The following is a 20,207-nucleotide window of genomic DNA, read 5'->3' on the forward strand; positions in this document are numbered from 1 at the left end:
GCTCTCCTCAGAAAAAACAAACGTTTTGAATGGTCTACCGAGGCAGAACAAGCCTTCCAGGAGCTAAAGACTAAATTTACCTCCGCCCCGATTTTAAAACATCCCCGCCCGGAACTACCTTACATCGTCGAGACCGATGCCTCCAGCCTTGCTATGGGAGCAGTGCTTTCACAGAGAGATCCAGAAACCAATCAGTTGCACCCCGTGGCGTTTTGGTCTCGCAAATTATCAGCCCCAGAAATCAATTACACCATTACCGATAAGGAACTGTTGGCTATTAAGTCCGCCTTTAAGGCCTGGCGGCATTATCTCCTAGGAGCCCGGCACACAGTCACTGTCATTACTGACCATCGTAATCTACAGTATCTTAAATCAGCCAAAGCTCAATCCTCCAGACAACTTCGCTGGGCATTATTTTTTGCCGAATTTGATTTTATAATCACCTACCGACCAGGCAAGAAGAATGGTAAAGCGGATGCCCTCTCTCGAATTGGAGTAGATGACCACATGGTTAACCCTGAGCTCGTACCTATTATTCCTGAACAAAGAATCCTGGGTCTGATCGGCATGCAATCCATTGAAGAAATTGAAGCCCAGGTGAAACAACTTGTAACTCCAACAGACATACAAAAATGGCAGCTTCAGGGGGAAGACTTCACAGTAAAGAACGACTTATTATACTTCAAGGAACGACTTTATCTACCCTGTACCAGCTTACAAAATCAAGTCATCTCTTGTTATCACGACTCCTTAATGGAAGGACACCCCGGTATGGCCAAGACCTCGGAAAAGGTCAAGCGTCACTTTTGGTGGCCATCTTGGAGAAAAGACATCAGAAACTTTGTCATGTCCTGTGGAGTGTGCGCCCAGAACAAGAGTCCTAAGGAAAAACCAGCAGGCCTCTTACAACCAATTGGAATCCCACCTCATCCCTGGCATACCCTTTCCATGGACTTTATCACCGACTTACCTCCCTGTTCCGGATACAATACAATCCTGGTAATCGTAGACTTATTTTCAAAAATGGCACATTTCATCCCACTAAAGGGGCTACCGTCAGCAGCAATCCTGGCTCGAGAATTTCTTGAAAACATCGTTCGGTTGCATGGCTTTCCTTCCGTTTTAATCTCAGACAGAGGAAGTCAATTCATCTCCCACTTCTGGCGGAGTTGCTGTCGGTTGGCTCAAATTGATGTGAGGCTTTCTACCAGTCACCACCCACAAACCGATGGTCAGACCGAAAGGACCAATCAGACTTTGGAACAGTACCTACGCTGCATGCTGCAACAGACAGGAGGAACTTGGAAGGACATCCTTTGGATAGCCGAGTACGCTTATAATAACTCAGTCCACTCTGGAACCGGAAAGACCCCGTTTTTTCTTTTGTATGGTAATCATCCTCGAACCTCTAACCTGGATCCACCTCAGGATCTTGGAACACCGGCAGTTGACCACCTACATTCAACCATCACCCAAGCCTTCAAGGAAGCTACTACCCACCTTCAAAGGGCCAAGGAACAATACAAGAAAGGAGCAGATCGACATCGAAAGGAAGCCCCTCAATACCAAATAGGAGATCAAGTCTGGTTATCCACCAAATATTTACCCCTAAAGGGACCACGCACCTTTAACCCAAGATACCTAGGACCCTACTCTGTCACTGCCATAATAAATCCAGTAGCGGTCAAGTTGGATTTACCCCCTCGCATGAAAACACACCCAGTCTTCCATGTTTCACTACTAAAACCTGTTCAACCAGAAACCCGACTGACTAAATCTCCTGAACCTATCCTAGTCGACGGAGAACTTGAGTTTGAAATCAAAAATATCCTGGATTCCAAGATCTCCAAATCAAAACTACACTACCTGATTGACTGGAAAGGCTACGGCCCCCAAGAAAGATCTTGGGAACCTGCAGAACATGTACATGCACCCCGACTAATCAAGAAATTTCATCGGACATTTCCTAACAAACCAAGACCTCCGGAGAAGTCAACCTTGGGAGGGGCCTTGAGGGGGGGTGCTGTCATGATCCCTGCTTCCAAGGGGTCAGGACTTGCCCCACGACCTTGGAAGCAGGCCCACAACTCTGATCCCAGGAACCAGCCAGTCCCGATTGGGACCTTTTGGACCTTGTCCTGGCGTCAGTGGCGCCAGGCTCATGATGGTGACCGGTCCCGGCACTGGAAGCGCCGGGCTCATATCTCATATTAGGTAAGAGTGCTTGGTGGACCTACCTGTAGCAGACCATGCTGCTTACTTACCAGCTAACTGGTCTCCTGATCCTTCTCTGCCTGGGACTACTTTTCTGTCTGGGTGGAGCAGGAGCCACTCCCTGGAAGAAGAACACAGGAACTCTTCTAGAAATCTGGAACTCTTTTCTTACCTGGGTGGGGCCGTGGAAGAAGACGCCTAAGCACTACAGAAGGCTATTTAAACCACACCCGATTGGTTTCACGTGCTTCGCGTTGTTCTGCATCTGCAGCAGGACGCTCACCGTGTCAGCTCCAGGAAACCTCCAGCTCCAGATCCTGTGAATACTAAATAACCTGCTGGAATCCAACCTTCAGTCTTCTTCAGTATTCTGCAGCTCCTGCAAGACAAGGGCACAGGTTAGGCTAACGCAAGGGCAGCGAATCTACTTACCTAATCCAGCGGCAGCATCCGAAGCGCCTTTTTCTGCCTTTCTCTTTCGGCATCCGACATCTGCAAAGAGAAAGAACTTCGGTCAGGAATATTTAACTACAGAGCCTGCTTACCTGTGTTACGCCCATACCAACTCAGCTCGCGCTGCATTTCGGCACCTGCAAAGACAAAAGAGATATTACGGTGCATTCTACAGCGCTAGAATAGTCTTTCTACTTACGTGCCATTAGAAGGATAATCTTCATCGCCACAGCACCTAAAAAGGGAAAAGACATAGACTTTAAAGACTTAAGACTTTTGAACGAGAAGAGAACAATCTAAAAGGAACTTTAGTACTTACAAGGCACGCTCGTGCATTAACGGCGTCTTCGCTCTCAGCTAATCCTCTGCTATCAAGAGGCAGAGCTCGCATCCAGTGAAGCAACTGGACCCAGCGCCCCTGCACAAGACGCAGGATGGAGAGCCCGGCAATTACCTATATAAGGTAAGCGCAATAACAATCCAGTTCCACGGGGAAAGAAAGGGCGAAAGGGGCAAGGAACTTTCCCAACCTTCCAAACACTAATACCTTGGTTTACCCTTGCAGACATCTCACTCTTCAGCTTAAACTGTCGGTAGGAAGGGGGCCCAGTCCGGGAGCAAAACGAACCCTGCGCCTAACACTGAAGACGGTATCCTCGCCAGATCCAGACCTGCGCCTCCGGGGGAACCAGGTGAGCGTTACAGGTATGAGCAGATCTTTTCATAGTGATATCAATACTCGCTGAAGGATCAGATGTTTTGTTTGAAAAGCATGAGCCAAAGTACATCCAGCGTGGGATGTGTCAGTGTGGTACGTATTGGACCCAGAACCAGGGAGCACCATTGGAATGGGTGTCTACAGGGAGTAAGGAAATGAGCATAGCCTCAATAATAATTGGGCTATTTAGTACAATCACCAAGCCGGCTGCATTGCGCAGGCGTGAGTATTACAGTGCACTGTGGGCTATAAAGTGCTGTTTACAGTAGACAAAGATTTAAAAAAAAATAGGTTAAAATGTTTTTACAGTGAGCATGGTAGCCATAGTATTATCCCGTTGGAGTATTGTGCCCGTGTCTAGTCTGGTGTTTATATCAGAGTGAGGGTGGAAGTCAAAATGCTGCCAGTACCACACTGACACATCCCACGCTGGATGTACTTTGGCCCATGCTTTTCAAACAAAACATGGTCTCCCCCGAGTATGAAGCTAACGCCATACAAACCTTTATTTCACAGCTCCTTGAGACTCAAGGCTGTATTGAGTAGCCTCCGTGACCCGATTTATACGAGTCCTTCCATGTCACATGCAGACGTGGTTCCAAGAGTCCAGCACCCATAATAGGACTCCCAGCACAGCGTCTCCGCTGCCCCACAGCAGACGGTAAGCTGTTCCATTGTAATACACCTCCAGTGTATTGTAGGCACTAATCAACCGTTATTTATTAATATCTAAATGAACCAATAATTTCCTGAGATCCTGAGAGCTATCCCTCCCCCCACAGATTACCTGTACGGACAGCACCACTATCAAGTGATCATCCTGATGAAGGCCACTACCACCTCGGGCTCTTACCCAGCCCTGTTTGGCCAAAACACTTCTGTGTCGATGTTTTGTGTCACAACCCCTGTGTATATGTGTTTATAGATAGTGTTGTGTACACTTGTGTTTAGTACCCCCGGACCTACCACAGTCCTGGGTCGCACCCTGTTTAATCCTATGTCACTACTTACCTGTACTGCATACTTGTGCATCACTGTGGAAATGGCTTCTCGACAATAGAAGAGGACGATACTCACCTGTATTTCCCCTGGAAAAGAAATGTCTGTTCAAAAACGTTCGTGCTTAGCGAAAGTCTGGTATATGTTTAAATATATTTATCTGTGCAAAATCGCTTTGGAGGCAAAATAAAATAGCTTCAAAACCAAACATCTGTCTTCGGATCTTTCACCCTGATTTCGAGTATTTTACAAACATTAGAAAATATCAATTTCCTAGACAGAGTGCAACATGTTGCTGCTTAATTGAAATCTGCCAGTTGATAATGTTAATCTACTTTAGGACATCGACAGAGAAAGTACCATAGAAACCAAGATATTTTTCAATTCTTCACAAGACCAACAATGTGAGAAATGTACCTTCTGGAACTTGTAGCCTCCTAACTCGGTGTCCCGAGTAAGTGAATGCGTGAGGGACAGGGGAATGACATCTGCAATTCTCTGCACCTCATGAATGACGGCCTGGGTGTATGGCATCTGGCTCCTGTGCTGAAGTGATGGGTTTTGATGGTCGCCAATCACGCGGTCTATTTCCTCATGCACTTTTTCTGTAAATAAATTGGACAATTGGCTCTTGGTTTCAGTGATATCTTCATAACATGATTTTGAAGAAAATCATATGTCTGCAAAAGCTTTAATATGCGTTTTCTCTGAAATATTCCCATTGACAAGAATGGCTCCTTTTTCTGTTAATAGTGAGGCTACAACTACGTTATAAAAATCCTTGTTACCAGGGTCGGATTGGCCCCTCGGCCTTTCGGCTCGTGGCCGGGCCGAAATCGTTCTTGAGGAGCGGGGGCCGGTTTCTGGCCAGGCCTGAGCCGGTTTGGAAAAAAAACAATTTAAAACTAAAATCTTTCTTTTTTTCCCAATTTTTTTTCTTTTTCAAAAAGCCTTTCATCCTTCTTAGGTCGATAAATGAGTACCAACACAGGTTGGGTGATATTGTATGCATATTTGTTCGATAAAAAAGAGCTTAAGCATAAATGCTATACAATAACATATCATTTGGCCTTCGACGTCTGCTTGCATTCACAGTAATTTGGTAATATGGGCCTATACACATATATATTAATGATACATATGGTGATCCATTCTTGTATGAAATATATATCAATTTAAAGTAATATTGTAACCATATTTTTCGTAGTATATTTAGGAACAATGCCATTTGATGCCACTTCCTATTTTGTCAAGGGGTGAAAGGTTGTGTTTCATTGCTTCCCGGGATGTCACTTTGGGGTGGGGTCAAATGACATCACTTCCGGTGATGTCAACAGAGGTCAAGGGTCGTGAGACAAGGGGTGGGCCACTTTTTTGGGGCGAGGGGTAGGCCACTTTTTTTTGGGTGACCGGGCTTATTTCTTGTCCCAGTCCGACCCTGCTTGTTACTAGCACTCCTATGTGTAGTATTTCTGAAGACAGGAGTACTTGTGGGAGGCATCATTGCATCAATGCTCTGAAAGAGGCTACAACATTGTCACTCAGATTTGTAAAATGCAAGTATCTAATTCCAGAAACCCCCAAAAGAATTCCCCAGCTATGTGGGAAGATTTTAGTGGATTACACGAGGCACAAGGGCAACTGGAGTTCGAAATTAAAGCATTTACGATAGAATGTCAATGTGTAATAGGATCGGTGGTTATTATCCTCTGAGTGCTGTCATACCCACCTTCTAGGTCATTGTGATGAATGCTTCCTGGACTAGACTAAGAAAATTAACAGATGCAATTGTGCAATAAAAATAACCGATTAAAAAAAAGTGATCAGCACCAAAAAATGAAATGCCAGGATAAACATCCGAAGTTATACCAACATTAAGCTAGTGTGGAATGGGAGTGCTGGCATTGTGGCAGCAGTAGTAGCAGATGCCCACGACTTCAGTGTAGTTAGTTAATGCTGTTATAGTCATCCCCTCCTGTTCCTGCATCCCCGCTTACACCTTTCATTGCCCATGCAGAGAGTAACTGGGTTTCAGGGGAAAAGCTAGCTGGGCAAGGGACACTCATCAATTGGCATGTGGTGTTGAGGCTCAGGGTAGCTCGAGCCAGAACTATTAAAATCTTGTGAGACTAGGTAATCAGTGAAAGGCTTCTGGTTTGGAATGGAAAATGGTTCATTTCCAGCATCCCAAGATGCCCTTTTGGGAAGGCGGAATTGCACATACAGTGCTATTTTGATCTGACTAGGAAGGGACCTAGAGTTTAGTGTAACTGCTTCTTTAATTGATTAATCATATGAGGACACCTAGAAAAACAGCAATTAGCAGAAGTGAAGTCAAGATGTTGATCATGTCTGACTGAATGAATTGTTTTGTAGCCTGAGATAGGTGGACCAGTTGGCAGCAAACCACATACTGCTTTATAGCCCTTCAATGGTCACTACAAACTCTGTATGATTACACTCTATTGAATAATCTTAAAACCAATTTTAAAAGCCTAAAATACTAATAATCTAGAGCAGTTACGGAGAGTTAATAATTTTACATGGAAAACTGCAGGCAAATCCATTCCGATGGGTGAGTCCTATGGTTGTCTAGGGGTATCTATCACTATTAAACCAGGCAAAGCTTGTTACGAAGAAAATCTGGCTAAATTCAGTGAAGAAATTATCAGTCATAAAAGGGTACAAGGATCATAAGGGTGGGCATTCTATTGAGGGATACATGAACATCCATAAAATTAGGATTATTGCAGGATTATTATATGGCCTTGAAGTGTTGTCCGTAAAATATATGCTCTAGTTAAACACTGTTGAGGGTAAATTATGGCGATATATACCGGCCCTCCCTAAATCGGTTAAAATGAAATCCATACAATGTGATTTAGGCTTAACATCCTTAATGACACAATGCAAAATAGCATGATGCAAACTTTATAGGGAATTTATTGAAGATGGTTCTATTTTGGGCCTTACTGGCTATGATTTTGACCGACAGAAGACCAACAGATTATGGCTTGAATTTAAGGCATCTTGTGAGGAATTTCACAGAACCATTGGCTATTATCTAGATTTTCTAGACAACATTGGTACGTATATGAGAAAGCTAAAATCAAAAGCTCTATAGTGATGAATGCGGAAGGGTTAAGTATAAAAATAATTATAATGAGTTAGGAAAAAGTACTCATTCTCCGAACGGGTTCTGTAGACGGACATGCCGAGAATGTATATATGTGAAGAAGCTTACTAAAAATGTTTTAAATAAATACATGCAGCACGCCTTTACCTTACATTTTTGTTTCAGCTTCAAAAGGGTAGAGCCCGCCTCCACAAAGATGCTAGGATTAAGTCCGGCACCTACCTGTGCTCACTCTTAAGTGAGCTTTGGGTCCCGTGGCATCACGGGACCTCGGGAGAATGACGCCAAGGTGCGCATGATCGCACTACATAAATAAACATACTCCACAGTCTTATGGGTACACAAAGTACATGAAAATAATTGCAAGAATGGTGCAACAGTGCGCATGACCACCATAGGCAAACTGCACTTCCAGTGGGAATACGTGAATGAAAACAAATGATTCCAATATGGAAATGAGTCGAGTATAGTGCAACAATGCACATGTGTGCACAACCACCATATATGAACCCCACCTCAAAGTGGGTACACTGGCTATATGTATTGCTACAATTACAATTGGGTATAGAGTGGGGCACCACTCACACTAGATAGGTCCCATATGTTATGTCGCGCTATGGTGCGCATGCGTAAATGACCCATGTACAAAATCTCACTGGCCAGTGGGTACAAAAAACGTAATTAACGTGTCTAGAGTAGGTTACCACTGACACTGTACGGTTCCAGGCCGAACACCATTAATTTTAATGGCTGGAAATAGCCAACAGTGGTTACACTTAAACATTATGTCATCACGATTACACCGTCTATATGACACTGTGCAATGGCACAGACCCAGATGGACATCCAAAAGTATGTCTGATAATCATGTCCGAAGCTGCACATTCTACTGTACACATGGTGACATGTTCTCAAGACATTGGGCCTCATTACGAGGTTGGACGTAGTCATGGCGCTATTAGCGCCATGATTACCTCCAATACCGATACCAAGTCCGCCCTCGTTCAGTGGGGATTTACTGGTCTATTCCGACCTTTGCGGGACCGGTAAGTCCCCACTGAAAAAGCCATTCCCCATTCCCATTTCAGCCCCATAGGGCTCAATGAGAAGGGGGAAGGCGCTAATAACGGCACCGCAAATTGCGGTACCATTATTAGCTCTGAAGTCCCTTAATGGGCCCCGTCCATAAAGCCTGGTAAAACTAGGCATTAAGGAAGGGCCCCGCTAAGGGACCTCGGAATAGGGCGCAAAGGGATTACCGGCACCGATGTCCTTAACGGTGCCCGGTATCCCTTTGCGCCCACCTCGTAATAAGGCCCATTCTATTGAAACAGCATGATGCTTCAAATAGGAAGGGTTCAAATGGTTCTGAGCGATGTGGAGTTTCCCAACATAGGCATCATTTCTCTGGTTCAACCTAAGGGTAATGTTAAAAACCAAATCATATATTGAGCTAAAGGTACAGGACTAGGTGATACATCTCCTGGTCTCTATAGGGCATTGCTATACATATAAACGTTCAGATTAATGCCATTAGATTAATTTAGCATTGTTAATTGGCCTGCTTTTGTGCCGGAGACCCGAATGGAGAACCATATCTACAAGAAACACAGAAAGACAATCTCTTTGATGATCCCATTTGGGGCCATAGGGCCTCATTACGAGTCACCCGGTATGGAAATAACGGTGGCGGTAAACCCGCCACCACTGTTCTTTCCATACCGGGTGATCTCGAGTCCTGCAGGCGCAGGTGTCATTCCTACTAGGACTGACCTGGCGGGTTTAACACCACACGCCTGCAGGCGGACGTAGAAACACTGGCACCATCACAAGATGGTGCCGCTGTTATCACTTCCGATTTTCCGAAATCCGCCTCCGGAATCCCCGGGTCACCGCGGTCGTAAAGCCCTGGTGATTCCGGGAATCATGGAGGAGGAATGGTAATACAAGTCCGGCGGTAACCTGCCGGAATTTCAGGCACGGTTACCGCCAGACTCCTAATGATGCCCATAGAGTCCAATCTTTCAATCAAATATGTTTCTATTTGGTTAAGTCTTTTAGCCAAGTATTCATGTGGGCCTCCTTTCACCACCACTTCCACTAATTGAAAAGGTATCTGTGAAATATTGTGTTTGTTCTCAATCCATTGGCGTGCCACTTCTGAATTCATGTTCTTGGTACGTATGCATGACCAATGTTAATTTCAGCATTGCTTACACTGTCTCTTTGATTGTCCCACATCATACATGCTACTCTCACATTGTATAGTTTAGATCACATTGCTAGTGTCACAAGTTGCAAAGCTCTTCATTTTCATCTTTTCACCTGATCTTGGGTGATGTATAGTATTACTTTTGGTTACGAACCCGCAATTCATACAATGCAGACATGTGATCATGCCTATCCTCTTGGTCTGGGGCAATTACTTCATCGTACCAGTTTTAACTAGACGTTCTTTGTGATTAGTACTTCTTTTGTAAGCAAACTTCGGTTGCTCCTCCAACCCGAGCATCACATATAAGTGTTCTCCAGGGTTTTGACCCAAAAGACTGATAAAAAGACTGAATGCACAATTGGTGTGCATTTGGGCCTGGTTAAAAAGATGGAATCCCTAAATACAGCACAAGGGATGTGGGGGTTTCGGTGCCCCCCTGCTCCCCTAATTTGGTATTATGGGTTTCGGGGGTCACAGGGATGTACCCCACATACAGTACATGCATGGTGGGGACAACAAAAACAAAGATTGAGTTACAAAATGCGAACGAGTGGGGATCGCAATTTTGTAATTCGATCTTTTAGGACTCGATCTTTCACCGTCCACCCTTCTCCATTTCTTCTGCACAGTAGATTTGCTCTGTCTACTCTTGATGGAGTATTAGAAACACATACTAAAACTTGGGACTTTCTTTCTTTAAGTTCTTTGGACAGTTCATCAATCTGTGATATGTTCAGTACACATTTCGTACACGCATTGGTTTCCTTGGGTTTGTACACTCTAGCCAAAAACATATTGCCCATTTTCTCAATCTGGTTGTCATAATCTTCAGGGTTGCTAACTATTCTTCTTACTCACCACATCTGACAGAAAGGAAGATTCTTAATCAAACCTGGCAGATGGAAGCATAAACAATGCAATACACTGTTTGTCTGTCTCCTTCCTATAGATATTAATGATGTAACCACCATTCTTCAGTGTTACAACTACATCCAAAAAGTGAATTTGATTCTCAGACATTTCGCTGTTGAATTGTATGCATGGATCAATGGTGTCTAAGTACATAAGGAACCCTTGCAGAGTTTCTTCAGTACCCACCCACACTCCAAAGATGTCATCAATAAACCTATCCCAAAACTTCAGGTAATTTCACCAAACTGGACGTTCCAACGTGTGATCGCTTTCAAACTTGTGCATGAAGCAATTGGCATACGTGGGTGCCATAATTGTACCAATAGATGTACCTGATGTCTGCAAGTGGAAGCAATCTTTAAATTGAAAGTAGGAGTTTTGGGCAATACAATGCAATAGAACCAGAATGAACTCTCCTGAAGCTTTAATATGCTCCTCATTGAGGAGAAACTACTCAACAGCTTCCATTCCTAAATCATGGGGAATCGAATTGTATAGACCTGATGTATCCCGGGTAATACATTATTTGACTAAACCATTTCAAGAAATGCGTGTTGTCACTGATCTACGTGTTGGTCTTTTGAATAATCGGCTATAAAAATAAATCAATGGGCCTCATTATAATTATGCCGGTCCGGTAACAATGGTGTCGGTAAGCTACCAGCACCATTGCTACCGGACCGGCATACTCCGAGTTCTGCGAGCGGGTGCCTTTCAGCCTGCCAGGTCTGACCTGGCGGGTGGAACGCCACCCGCTCGCAGACCTTGATGGATGCACCGGCACCATTCATGAATGGTGCCGGTGCATCCGTCCTCCCCATTCCCATTGAGTACACTGGGAATCAAATGGGAATGGGGAGTAATATTTTCCAGTGCCCGGCAATGCGCAATTACTGGCACCGCCAGGGCTGAAATGAATTGGGAAGTCGCCATTGCCGGGCGCTGGAAAAAAAATGACTGGTGGCAGCTGTGCCGTTTTTACCAGCACGGGTACCGCCGGGGTCATAATGAGCCCCAATATATTTACCCAGCGGTTGCTGCACACTGTCCATCCCTGTCACTATAGGTCTCGCTTGTGGTTTAGTGCGGTGCTTATGGACCGTAGGAAGGGTGTAAAAATGGGTACCCTGGGATAGGTCCTCCGAAGACATCTCTTAGTGTTATGATTTATCCATTCCATTTCTTTGGCTCTGTTGAGAATTCCTGCGAGATATGACATAACATTAACAGTGGGGTCTACATCGAATGGAGCATACACTGTGTTGTTGCTAAGCTGTCTCATACAGTCGTTCTCATAGTCTGAGGTGTGCATAACGCAAGGGGTCCCCCTTTGTCTGCTGGTTGAATGTATATTTTTTCATCATCATATGAATTCCTAAGAAGTCAAAGTTCATGGGATTTCAGGTCGCTATGTTTCAGCTGTTTGTAACATATTTTTTCTAAATCGCTCAAATCCTGTCTATGAAAAATCTCAACAGAGGGGACATTGATAGGTGGCATGAATGTACTTTTTCCCTAAAATTCCTGCATCTCATCCTCGCAACCTGTATATAAACTATCATCCATATTTTCAATTTCATCAAAAACACTTTCAACTTGAGTTTTCTAACAAATTTGAAAAGTTCAATTTTAGGTTTGTGCTTTATGTAGGTACGAAACGTATGTTTAGTCGTGGGAGGATAGCTCAAGGGCAACGTGCTCACCTTGGAAGCATGACGACGTGGAGCAACACAGGTTCGATCCCCGGATAAGTGCTTAGAAACCTCTGTGTATTAAGCGCGTCATAAATAACCAATTACAATGTACAAGCCCTTTTGTAGATGGGAAATTTCAATTGGAGTAAGATCTCTACTGGATAAAATAATTACCACATTTTCATTTTCATTTGTTGCCTCCTTACTCTTCCTTCCCCTCTTGACTTCCTCGTTCTCTTCCTCCTCTCGTTCTTTCTAAAAAAGTCGACAATGTTGTGGCTAATGTTCTATGTTATGTTATGGTGCATTTGTATTGCGCCTTATATAACATTGGTATGATCTCAAATTGCTGTGGGTTGAACGCCCTTAGGCACCGTGGTCTGTGTCAGTGGAGAGAGTGGTATAGCATATAGTACTTGGGTGCACTTGGTATGTGTGCAGCCAGAGTGGTTTGTGAAAGGTTTACTGTATTCTAATGCTAGGTGTGTTGCAGTGGATGTGAAAGATGAATGTAATTCCCGCAGCAAGGAGGATGGTTTCCAAGTCTGCATTCTGGCTGCCAAAGATTATGGGGTCGATTCATGGAATTAATGTGCGCCGCAAATTCCCGCGCAGAGGTGCCAAAACGTGCGATTCGCAGTAAAAGTGCGAAAATCGCAGTGCAAGTGCGAAAATCACAGGGAAACCAGCGCACATAGATTCATGGAAGTCCGTGCGCGAGAAAAACATTGGATGTGCACTGAAAATGTGCGCCGCGCATGCCGCGCATGCCGGCGCACAGGTCATCCAACAGCGTGCGCCACGGCCACTACGAAATCGCACATAGCGCGGTGCACATCACAAAAGTAGGCGGAACACGGGGCGTAACACTCGGAATGGGGAACAACGCGTGAAAATATGGGTGTCACGGGGGAAGTACAGGGGGCAAGTGCGCGGAACGCCCACACGCTCGCCTACAACCCGTATTCATGGAATCGAATAGGGCAAACTAGCGCACGGTCAAAGATGCGCACAGGGCCAAACAAGTACGCCACAAGAAAGCAGGCGGTAGCATCCCTGAAAAAAATGTGCGCCAAAATGTGCAATAACAAAAAGCACCCATATACAGCCATGATGAATGGTCCATACAGTGGCCTCTAGGACAAATGAGGTGCAAAGGGGTACCGACAAACACGGACACCCGCTGTGTGAAAAATAGCGTGTGTATCTGGGTGCGCGGGAAATCCCACACGCGATTGGCCTGGGTACGTGTACTTCGGGGTGCGCGGGAAGTTCCTCACGCGATTGGCCTGGGTACGTGTACTTTGGGGTGCGCGGGAAGTCCCACACGCGATTAGCCTGGGTACGTGTACTACGGGGTGCGCGGGAAGTTCCACACGCGATTAGCCTGGGTACGTGTGTTTCGGGGTGCGCGGGAAGTTCCACACGCGATTAGCCTGGGCACGTGTGTTTCGGGGTGCGTGGGAAGTTCCACACGCGATTGGGCTGGGTACGTGTACTTTGGGGTGCGCGGGAAGTTCCACACGCGATTAGCCTGGGTACGTGTGTTTCGGGGTGCGCGGGAAGTTCCACACGCGATTGGCCTGGGTACGTGTACTTCGGGGTGCGCGGGAAGTCCCACACGTGATTGGCCTGGTGGAGGCTGCCCCTGCACTGCTGGGGGGTGGGGGTGATAGGGGACATGAGTGGGGGCCTGGTGGAGGCTGCCCCTGGTTGCTGGGGGGTGGGGGTGCAGGGGGACATGTGTGGGAGCCTGGTGAAGGCTGCCCCTGGTGGCTGGGGGGTGGGGGTGGTGGTAGACATGGATGGGGGCCTGGTGGAGGCTGCCCCTGCACTGCTGGGGGGTGGGGGTGGTGGTTGACATGAGTGGGGGCCTGGTGGAGGCTGCCCCTGGTGGCTGGGGGGTGGGGGCGGGGGGTAGACATGGGTGGGGGCCTGATGGAGGCTGCGCCTGGTGGCTGGGGGGTGACGGTGCAGGGAGACATGAGTTGGACATGAGTGGGGGCCTGGTGGAGGCTGCCCCTGGTGGCTGGGGGGTGGGGGTGCAGGGGGACATGAGTGGGGGCCTGGTGGAGGCTGCCCCTGGTGGCTGGGGGGTGGGGGTGGTGGTAGACATGGGTGGGGGCCTGGTGGAGGCTGCCCCTGGTGGCTGGGGGGTGGGGGTGGTGGGAGACATGAGTGGGGGCCTGGTGGAGGCTGCCCCTGGTGGCTGGGGGGTGGGGGTGCAGGGAGACATGAGTGGGGGCCTGGTGGAGGCTGCCCCTGCACTGCTGGGGGATGGGGGTGCAGGGAGACATCAGTGGGGGCCTGGTGGAGGCTGCCCCTCTACTGCTGGGGGGTGGGGGTGGTGGTAGACATGAGTGGGGGCCTGGTGGAGGCTGCCCCTGCACTGCTGGGGGGTGGGGGTGGTGGTAGACATGAGTGGGGGCCTGGTGGAGGTTGCCCCTGCACTGCTGGGGGTTGGGGGTGCAGGGAGACATGAGTGGGGGCCTGGTGGAGGCTGCCCCTGCACTGCTGGGGGGTGGGGGTGCATGGAGACATGAGTGGGGGCCTGGTGGAGGCTGCCCCTGGTGGCTGGGGGGTGGGGGTGGTGGGAGACATGGGTGGGGGCCTGGTGGAGGCTGCCCCTGCACTGCTGGGGTGGGGGTGGTGGTAGACATGAGTGGGGGCCTGGTGGAGGCTGCCCCTGCACTGCTCGGGGGTGGGGGTGCAGGGAGACATGAGTGGAGGCCTGGTGGAGGCTTCCCCTGGTGGCTGGGGGGTGGGGGTGGCGGGAGACATGGGTTGGGGCCTGGTGGAGGCTGCCCCTGGTGGCTGGGGGGTGGGGGTGGTGGGAGACATGAGTGGGGGCCTGGTGGAGGCTGCCCCTGCACTGCTGGGGGGTAGGGGTGGTGGTAGACATGAGTGAGGGCCTGGTGGAGGCTGCCACTGGTGGCTGGGGGGTGGGGGTTGGTGGTAGACATGGGTGGGGGCCTGGTGGAGGCTGCCCCTGGTGGCTGGGGGTGCAGGGAGACATGGGTGGGGGCCTGGTGGAGGCTGCCCCTGCACTGCTGGGGGGTGGGGGTTCAAGAAGACATGAGTGGGGGCCTGGTGGAGGCTGCCCCTGGTTGCTGGGGGGTGGGGTGCTGGGAGACATGAGTGGGGGCCTGGTGGAGGCTGCCCCTGCACTGCTGGGGGGTGGGGGTGCAGGGAGACATGAGTGGGGGCCTGGTGGAGGCTGCACCTGGTGGCTGGGGGGTGGGGGTGGTGGTAGACATGCGTGGGGGCCTGGTGGAGGCTGCCCCTGGTAGCTGGGGGGGTGGGGGTGCAGGGAGACATGAGTTGGACATGAGTGGGGCCTGGTGGAGGCTGCCCCTGGTGACTGGGGGTTGGGGGTGCAGGGGGACATGAGTGGGGGCCTGGTGGAGGCTGCCCCTGGTGGCTGGGGGGTGGGGGTGGTGGTAGACATGGGTGGGGGCCTGGTGGAGGCTGCCCCTGGTGGCTGGGGGGTGGGGGTGGTGAGAGACATGAGTGGGGGCCTGGTGGAGGCTGCCCCTGGTGGCTGGGGGGTGGGGGTGCAGGGAGACATGAGTGGGGGCCTGGTGGAGGCTGCCCCTGCACTGCTGGGGGGTGGGGGTGAAGGGAGACATGAGTGGGGGCCTGGTGGAGGCTGCACCTACACTGCTGGGGGTGGGGGTGGTGGTAGACATGAGTGGGGGCCTAGTGGAGGCTTCCCCTGCACTGCTGGGGGGTGGGGGTGCAGGGAGACATGATTGGGGGCCTGGTGGAGGCTGCCCCTGCACTGCTGGGGGTGGGGGTGCAGGGAGACATGAGTGGGGGCCTGGTGGAGGCTGCCCCTGGTGGCTAGGGGATGGGGGTGGTGGGAGACATGGGTGGGGGCCTGGTGGAGGCTGCCCCTGCACTGCTGGGGGGTGGGGGTGGTGGTAGACATGAGTGGGGGCCTGGTGGAGGCTGCCCCTGCACTGCTGGGGGGTGGGGGTGCAGGGAGACATGAGTGGAGGCCTGGTGGAGGCTGCCCCTGGTGGCTGGGGGGTGGGGGTGGTGGGAGACATGGGTGGGGGCCTGGTGGAGGCTGCCCCTGGTGGCTGGGGGTGGGGGTGGTGGGAGACATGAGTGGGGGCCTGGTGGAGGCTGCCCCTGCACTGCTGGGGGTGGGGGTGATAGGGGACATGAGTGGGGGCCTGGTGGAGGCTGCCCCTGCACTGCTGGGGGGTGGGGGTGGTGGTAGACATGAGTGGGGGCCTGGTGGAGGCTGCCCCTGGTGGCTGGGCGGTGGGGGTGGTGGTAGACATGGGTGGGGGCCTGGTGGAGGCTGCCCCTGGTGGCTGGGGGGTGGGGGTGGTGGGAGACATGAGTGGGGGCCTGGTGGAGGCTGCCCCTGGTGGCTGGGGAGTGGGGGTGCAGGGAGACATGAGTGGGGGCCTGGTGGAGGCTGCCCCTGCACTGCTGGGGGGTGGGGGTGCAGGGAGACATCAGTGGGGGCCTGGTGGAGGGTGCCCCTGCACTGCTGGGGGGTGAGGGTGGTGGTAGACATGAGTGGGGGCCTGGTGGAGGTTGCCCCTGCACTGCTGGGGGTTGGGGGTGCAGGGAGACATGAGTGGGGGCCTGGTGGAGGCTGCCCCTGCACTGCTGGGGGGTGGGGGTGCATGGAGACATGAGTGGGGGCCTGGTGGAGGCTGCCCCTGGTGGCTGGGGGGTGGGGGTGGTGGAAGACATGGGTGGGGGCCTGGTGGATGCTGCCCCTGCACTACTGGGGTGGGGGTGGTGGTAGACATGAGTGGGGGCCTGGTGGAGGCTGACCCTGCACTGCTGGGGGGTGGGGGTGTAGGGAGACATGAGTGGAGGCCTGGTGGAGGCTTCCCCTGGTGGCTGGGGGGTGGGGGTGGTGGGAGACATGGGTTGGGGCCTGGTGAAGGCTGCCCCTGGTGGCTGGGGGGTGGGGGTGGTGGGAGACATGAGTGGGGGCCTGGTGGAGGCTGCCCCTGGTGGCTGGGGGTGGGGGTGCAGGGAGACATGGGTGGGGGCCTGGTGGAGGCTGCCCCTGCACTGCTGGGGGGTGGGGGTGCAGGGAGACATGAGTGGGGGCCTGGTGGAGGCTGCCCCTGGTTGCTGGGGGGTGGGGTGCTGGGAGACATGAGTGGGGGCCTGGTGGAGGCTGCCCCTAGTGGCTGGGGGGTGGGGGTGGTGGTAGACATGCGTGGGGGCCTGGTGGAGGCTGCCCCTGGTAGCTGGGGGGTGGGGGTGCAGGGAGACATGAGTTGGACATGAGTGGGGCCTGGTGGAGGCTGCCCCTAGTGGCTGGGGGGTGGGGGTGGTGGTAGACATGGGTGGGGGCCTGGTGGAGGCTGCCCCTGGTGGCTGGGGGGTGGGGGTGCAGGGGGACATGAGTGGGGGCCTGGTGGAGGCTGCCCCTGGTGGCTGGGGGTGGGGGTGGTGGTAGACATGGGTGGGGGCCTGGTGGAGGCTGCCCCTGGTGGCTGGGGGGTGGGGGTGGTGAGAGACATGAGTGGGGGCCTGGTGGAGGCTGCCCCTGGTGGCTGGGGGGTGGGGGTGCAGGGAGACATGAGTGGGGGCCTGGTGGAGGCTGCCCCTGCACTGCTGGGGGGTGGGGGTGCAGGGAGACATGAGTGGGGGCCTGGTGGAGGCTGCACCTACACTGCTGGTGGGTGGGGGTGGTGGTAGACATGAGTGGGGGGCCTAGTGGAGGCTTCCCCTGCACTGCTGGGGGGTGGGGGTGCAGGGAGACATGAGTGGGGGCCTGGTGGAGGCAGCCCCTGGTGGCTGGGGGATGGGGGTGGTGGGAGACATGGGTGGGGGCCTGGTGGAGGCTGCCCCTGCACTGCTGGGGGGTGGGGGTGGTGGTAGACATGAGTGGGGGCCTGGTGGAGGCTGCCCCTGCACTGCTGGGGGGTGGGGGTGCAGGGAGACATGAGTGGAGGCCTGGTGGAGGCTGCCCCTGGTGGCTGGGGGGTGGGGGTGGTGGGAGACATGGGTGGGGGCCTGGTGGAGGCTGCCCCTGGTGGCTGGGGGGTGGGGGTGGTGGGAGACATGAGTGGGGGCCTGGTGGAGGCTGCCCCTGCACTGCTGGGGGTGGGGGTGATAGGGGACATGAGTGGGGGCCTGGTTGAGGCTGCCCCTGCACTGCTGGGGGGTGGGGGTGGTGGTAGACATGAGTGGGGGCCTGGTGGAGGCTGCCCCTGCACTGCTGGGGGTGGGGGTGATAGGGGACATGAGTGGGGGCCTGGTGGAGGCTGCCCCTGCACTGCTGGGGGGTGGGGGTGGTGGTAGACATGAGTGGGGGCCTGGTGGAGGCTGCCCCTGGTGGCTGGGGGGTGGGGGTGGTGGTAGACATGGGTGGGGGCCTGGTGGAGGCTGCCCCTGCACTGCTGGGGGGTGAGGGTGCAGGGAGACATGAGTGGGGGCCTGGTGGAGGCTGCCCCTGGTGGCTGGGGGGTGGGGGTGGTGGGAGACATGAGTGGGGGCCTGGTGGAGGCTGCCCCTGCACTGCTGGGGGCTGGGGGTGCAGGGAGACATGAGTGGGGGCCTGGTGGAGGCTGCCCCTGGTGGCTGGGGGGTGGGGGTGGTGGTAGACATGGGTGGGGGCCTGGTGGAGGCTGCCCCTGGTGGCTGGGAGGTGGGGATGCAGGGAGACATGAGTTGGACATGAGTGGGGGCCTGGTGGAGGCTGCTCCTGGTGGCTGGAGGGTGGGGGTGATGGGAGACATGAGTGGGGCCCTGGTGGAGGCTGCCCCTGCACTGCTGGGGGGTGGGGGTGGTGGTAGACATGGGTTGGGGGCCTGGTGGAGGCTGCCCTTGGTGGCTGGGGGGTGGGGGTGATAGGGGACATGAGTGGGGGCCTGGTGGAGGCTGCCCCTGGTGGCTGGGGGGTGGGGGTGATGGGAGACATGAGTGGGGGCCTGGTGGAGTCTGCCCCTGCACTGCTGGGGGGTGGTGGTGGTGGTAGACATGGGTGGGGGCCTGGTGGAGGCTGCCCCTGCACTGCTGGGGGGTGGGGGTGATGGGAGACATGAGTGGGGGCCTGGTGGAGACTGCCCCTGTACTGCTGGGGGGTGGGGGTGGTGGTAGACATGGGTGGGGGCCTGGTGGAGGCTGCCCTTGCACTGCTGGGGGGTGGGGGTGCAGGGAGACATGAGTGGGAGCCTGGTGGAGGCTGCCCCTGGTGGCTGGGGGTTGGGGGTGGTGGTAGACATGGGTGGGGGCCTGGTGGAGGCTGCCCCTGTTGGCTGGGGGGTGGGGGTGCAGGGAGACATGAGTTGGACATGAGTGGGGGCCTGGTGGAGGCTGCCCCTGCACTGCTGGGGGGTGGGGATGATAGGGGACATGAGTGGGGGCCTGGTGGCGGCTGCCCCTGGTGGCTGGGGTGTGGGGGTGATAGGGGACATGAGTGGGGGCCTGGTGGAGGCTGCCCCTGCACTGCTGGGGGGTGGCGGTGGTGGTAGACATGAGTGGGGGCCTGGTGGAGGCTGCCCCTGGTGGCTGGGGGTGCAGGGGGTTAGCGTTGGTGGGCAGTAGTGCAAGGTGACATGTGGGTTTGTCTGGGGGGCATGGCCATGGTGGATGGGGTGCCTGCAGGACATGTGCTGGGTAGGCCCCTGTGGTGTGGGCCACCTGCAGGGGCCGTGGAGGATGTAGAGGGAACACCTGGGAGGACCCACACATGCAATTCACGTGTGGTGCTCCCCGCGCACCCCTGTAATACACGTACCCTGATGGAATCGCGTGTGATACTTCCCGCGCACCCCTGAAATACACGTACACTGCTGATTTTGCGTGTGATACTTCCCGCGCACCCCTGAAATACACGTACCCTGCTGCTTTTGCGTGTGATACTTCCCGCGCACCCCT

The 20,207-nt window shown here is 52.9% G+C and overlaps 1 protein-coding gene across 1 annotated transcript in view; it reads right to left on the bottom strand.

Moving 5' to 3' along the window:
• Window positions 1-20,207, bottom strand: part of LOC138566789 (cytochrome P450 2F2-like) — a 948,082-nt gene that overhangs the window by 141,776 nt on the left and 786,099 nt on the right. Inside the window, exon 8 of the mRNA XM_069644443.1 lies at window positions 4,802-4,989. Coding sequence (XP_069500544.1) covers window positions 4,802-4,989 — 188 coding nt within the window. The remainder of the gene's footprint in view (window positions 1-4,801; window positions 4,990-20,207) is intronic.

The sequence above is a fragment of the Ambystoma mexicanum genome, chromosome 2p (assembly GCF_040938575.1).
Source record: "Ambystoma mexicanum isolate Mex_15411 chromosome 2p, UKY_AmexF1_1, whole genome shotgun sequence".
In the NCBI taxonomy this organism is placed as follows: Eukaryota; Metazoa; Chordata; class Amphibia; order Caudata; family Ambystomatidae; genus Ambystoma; species Ambystoma mexicanum.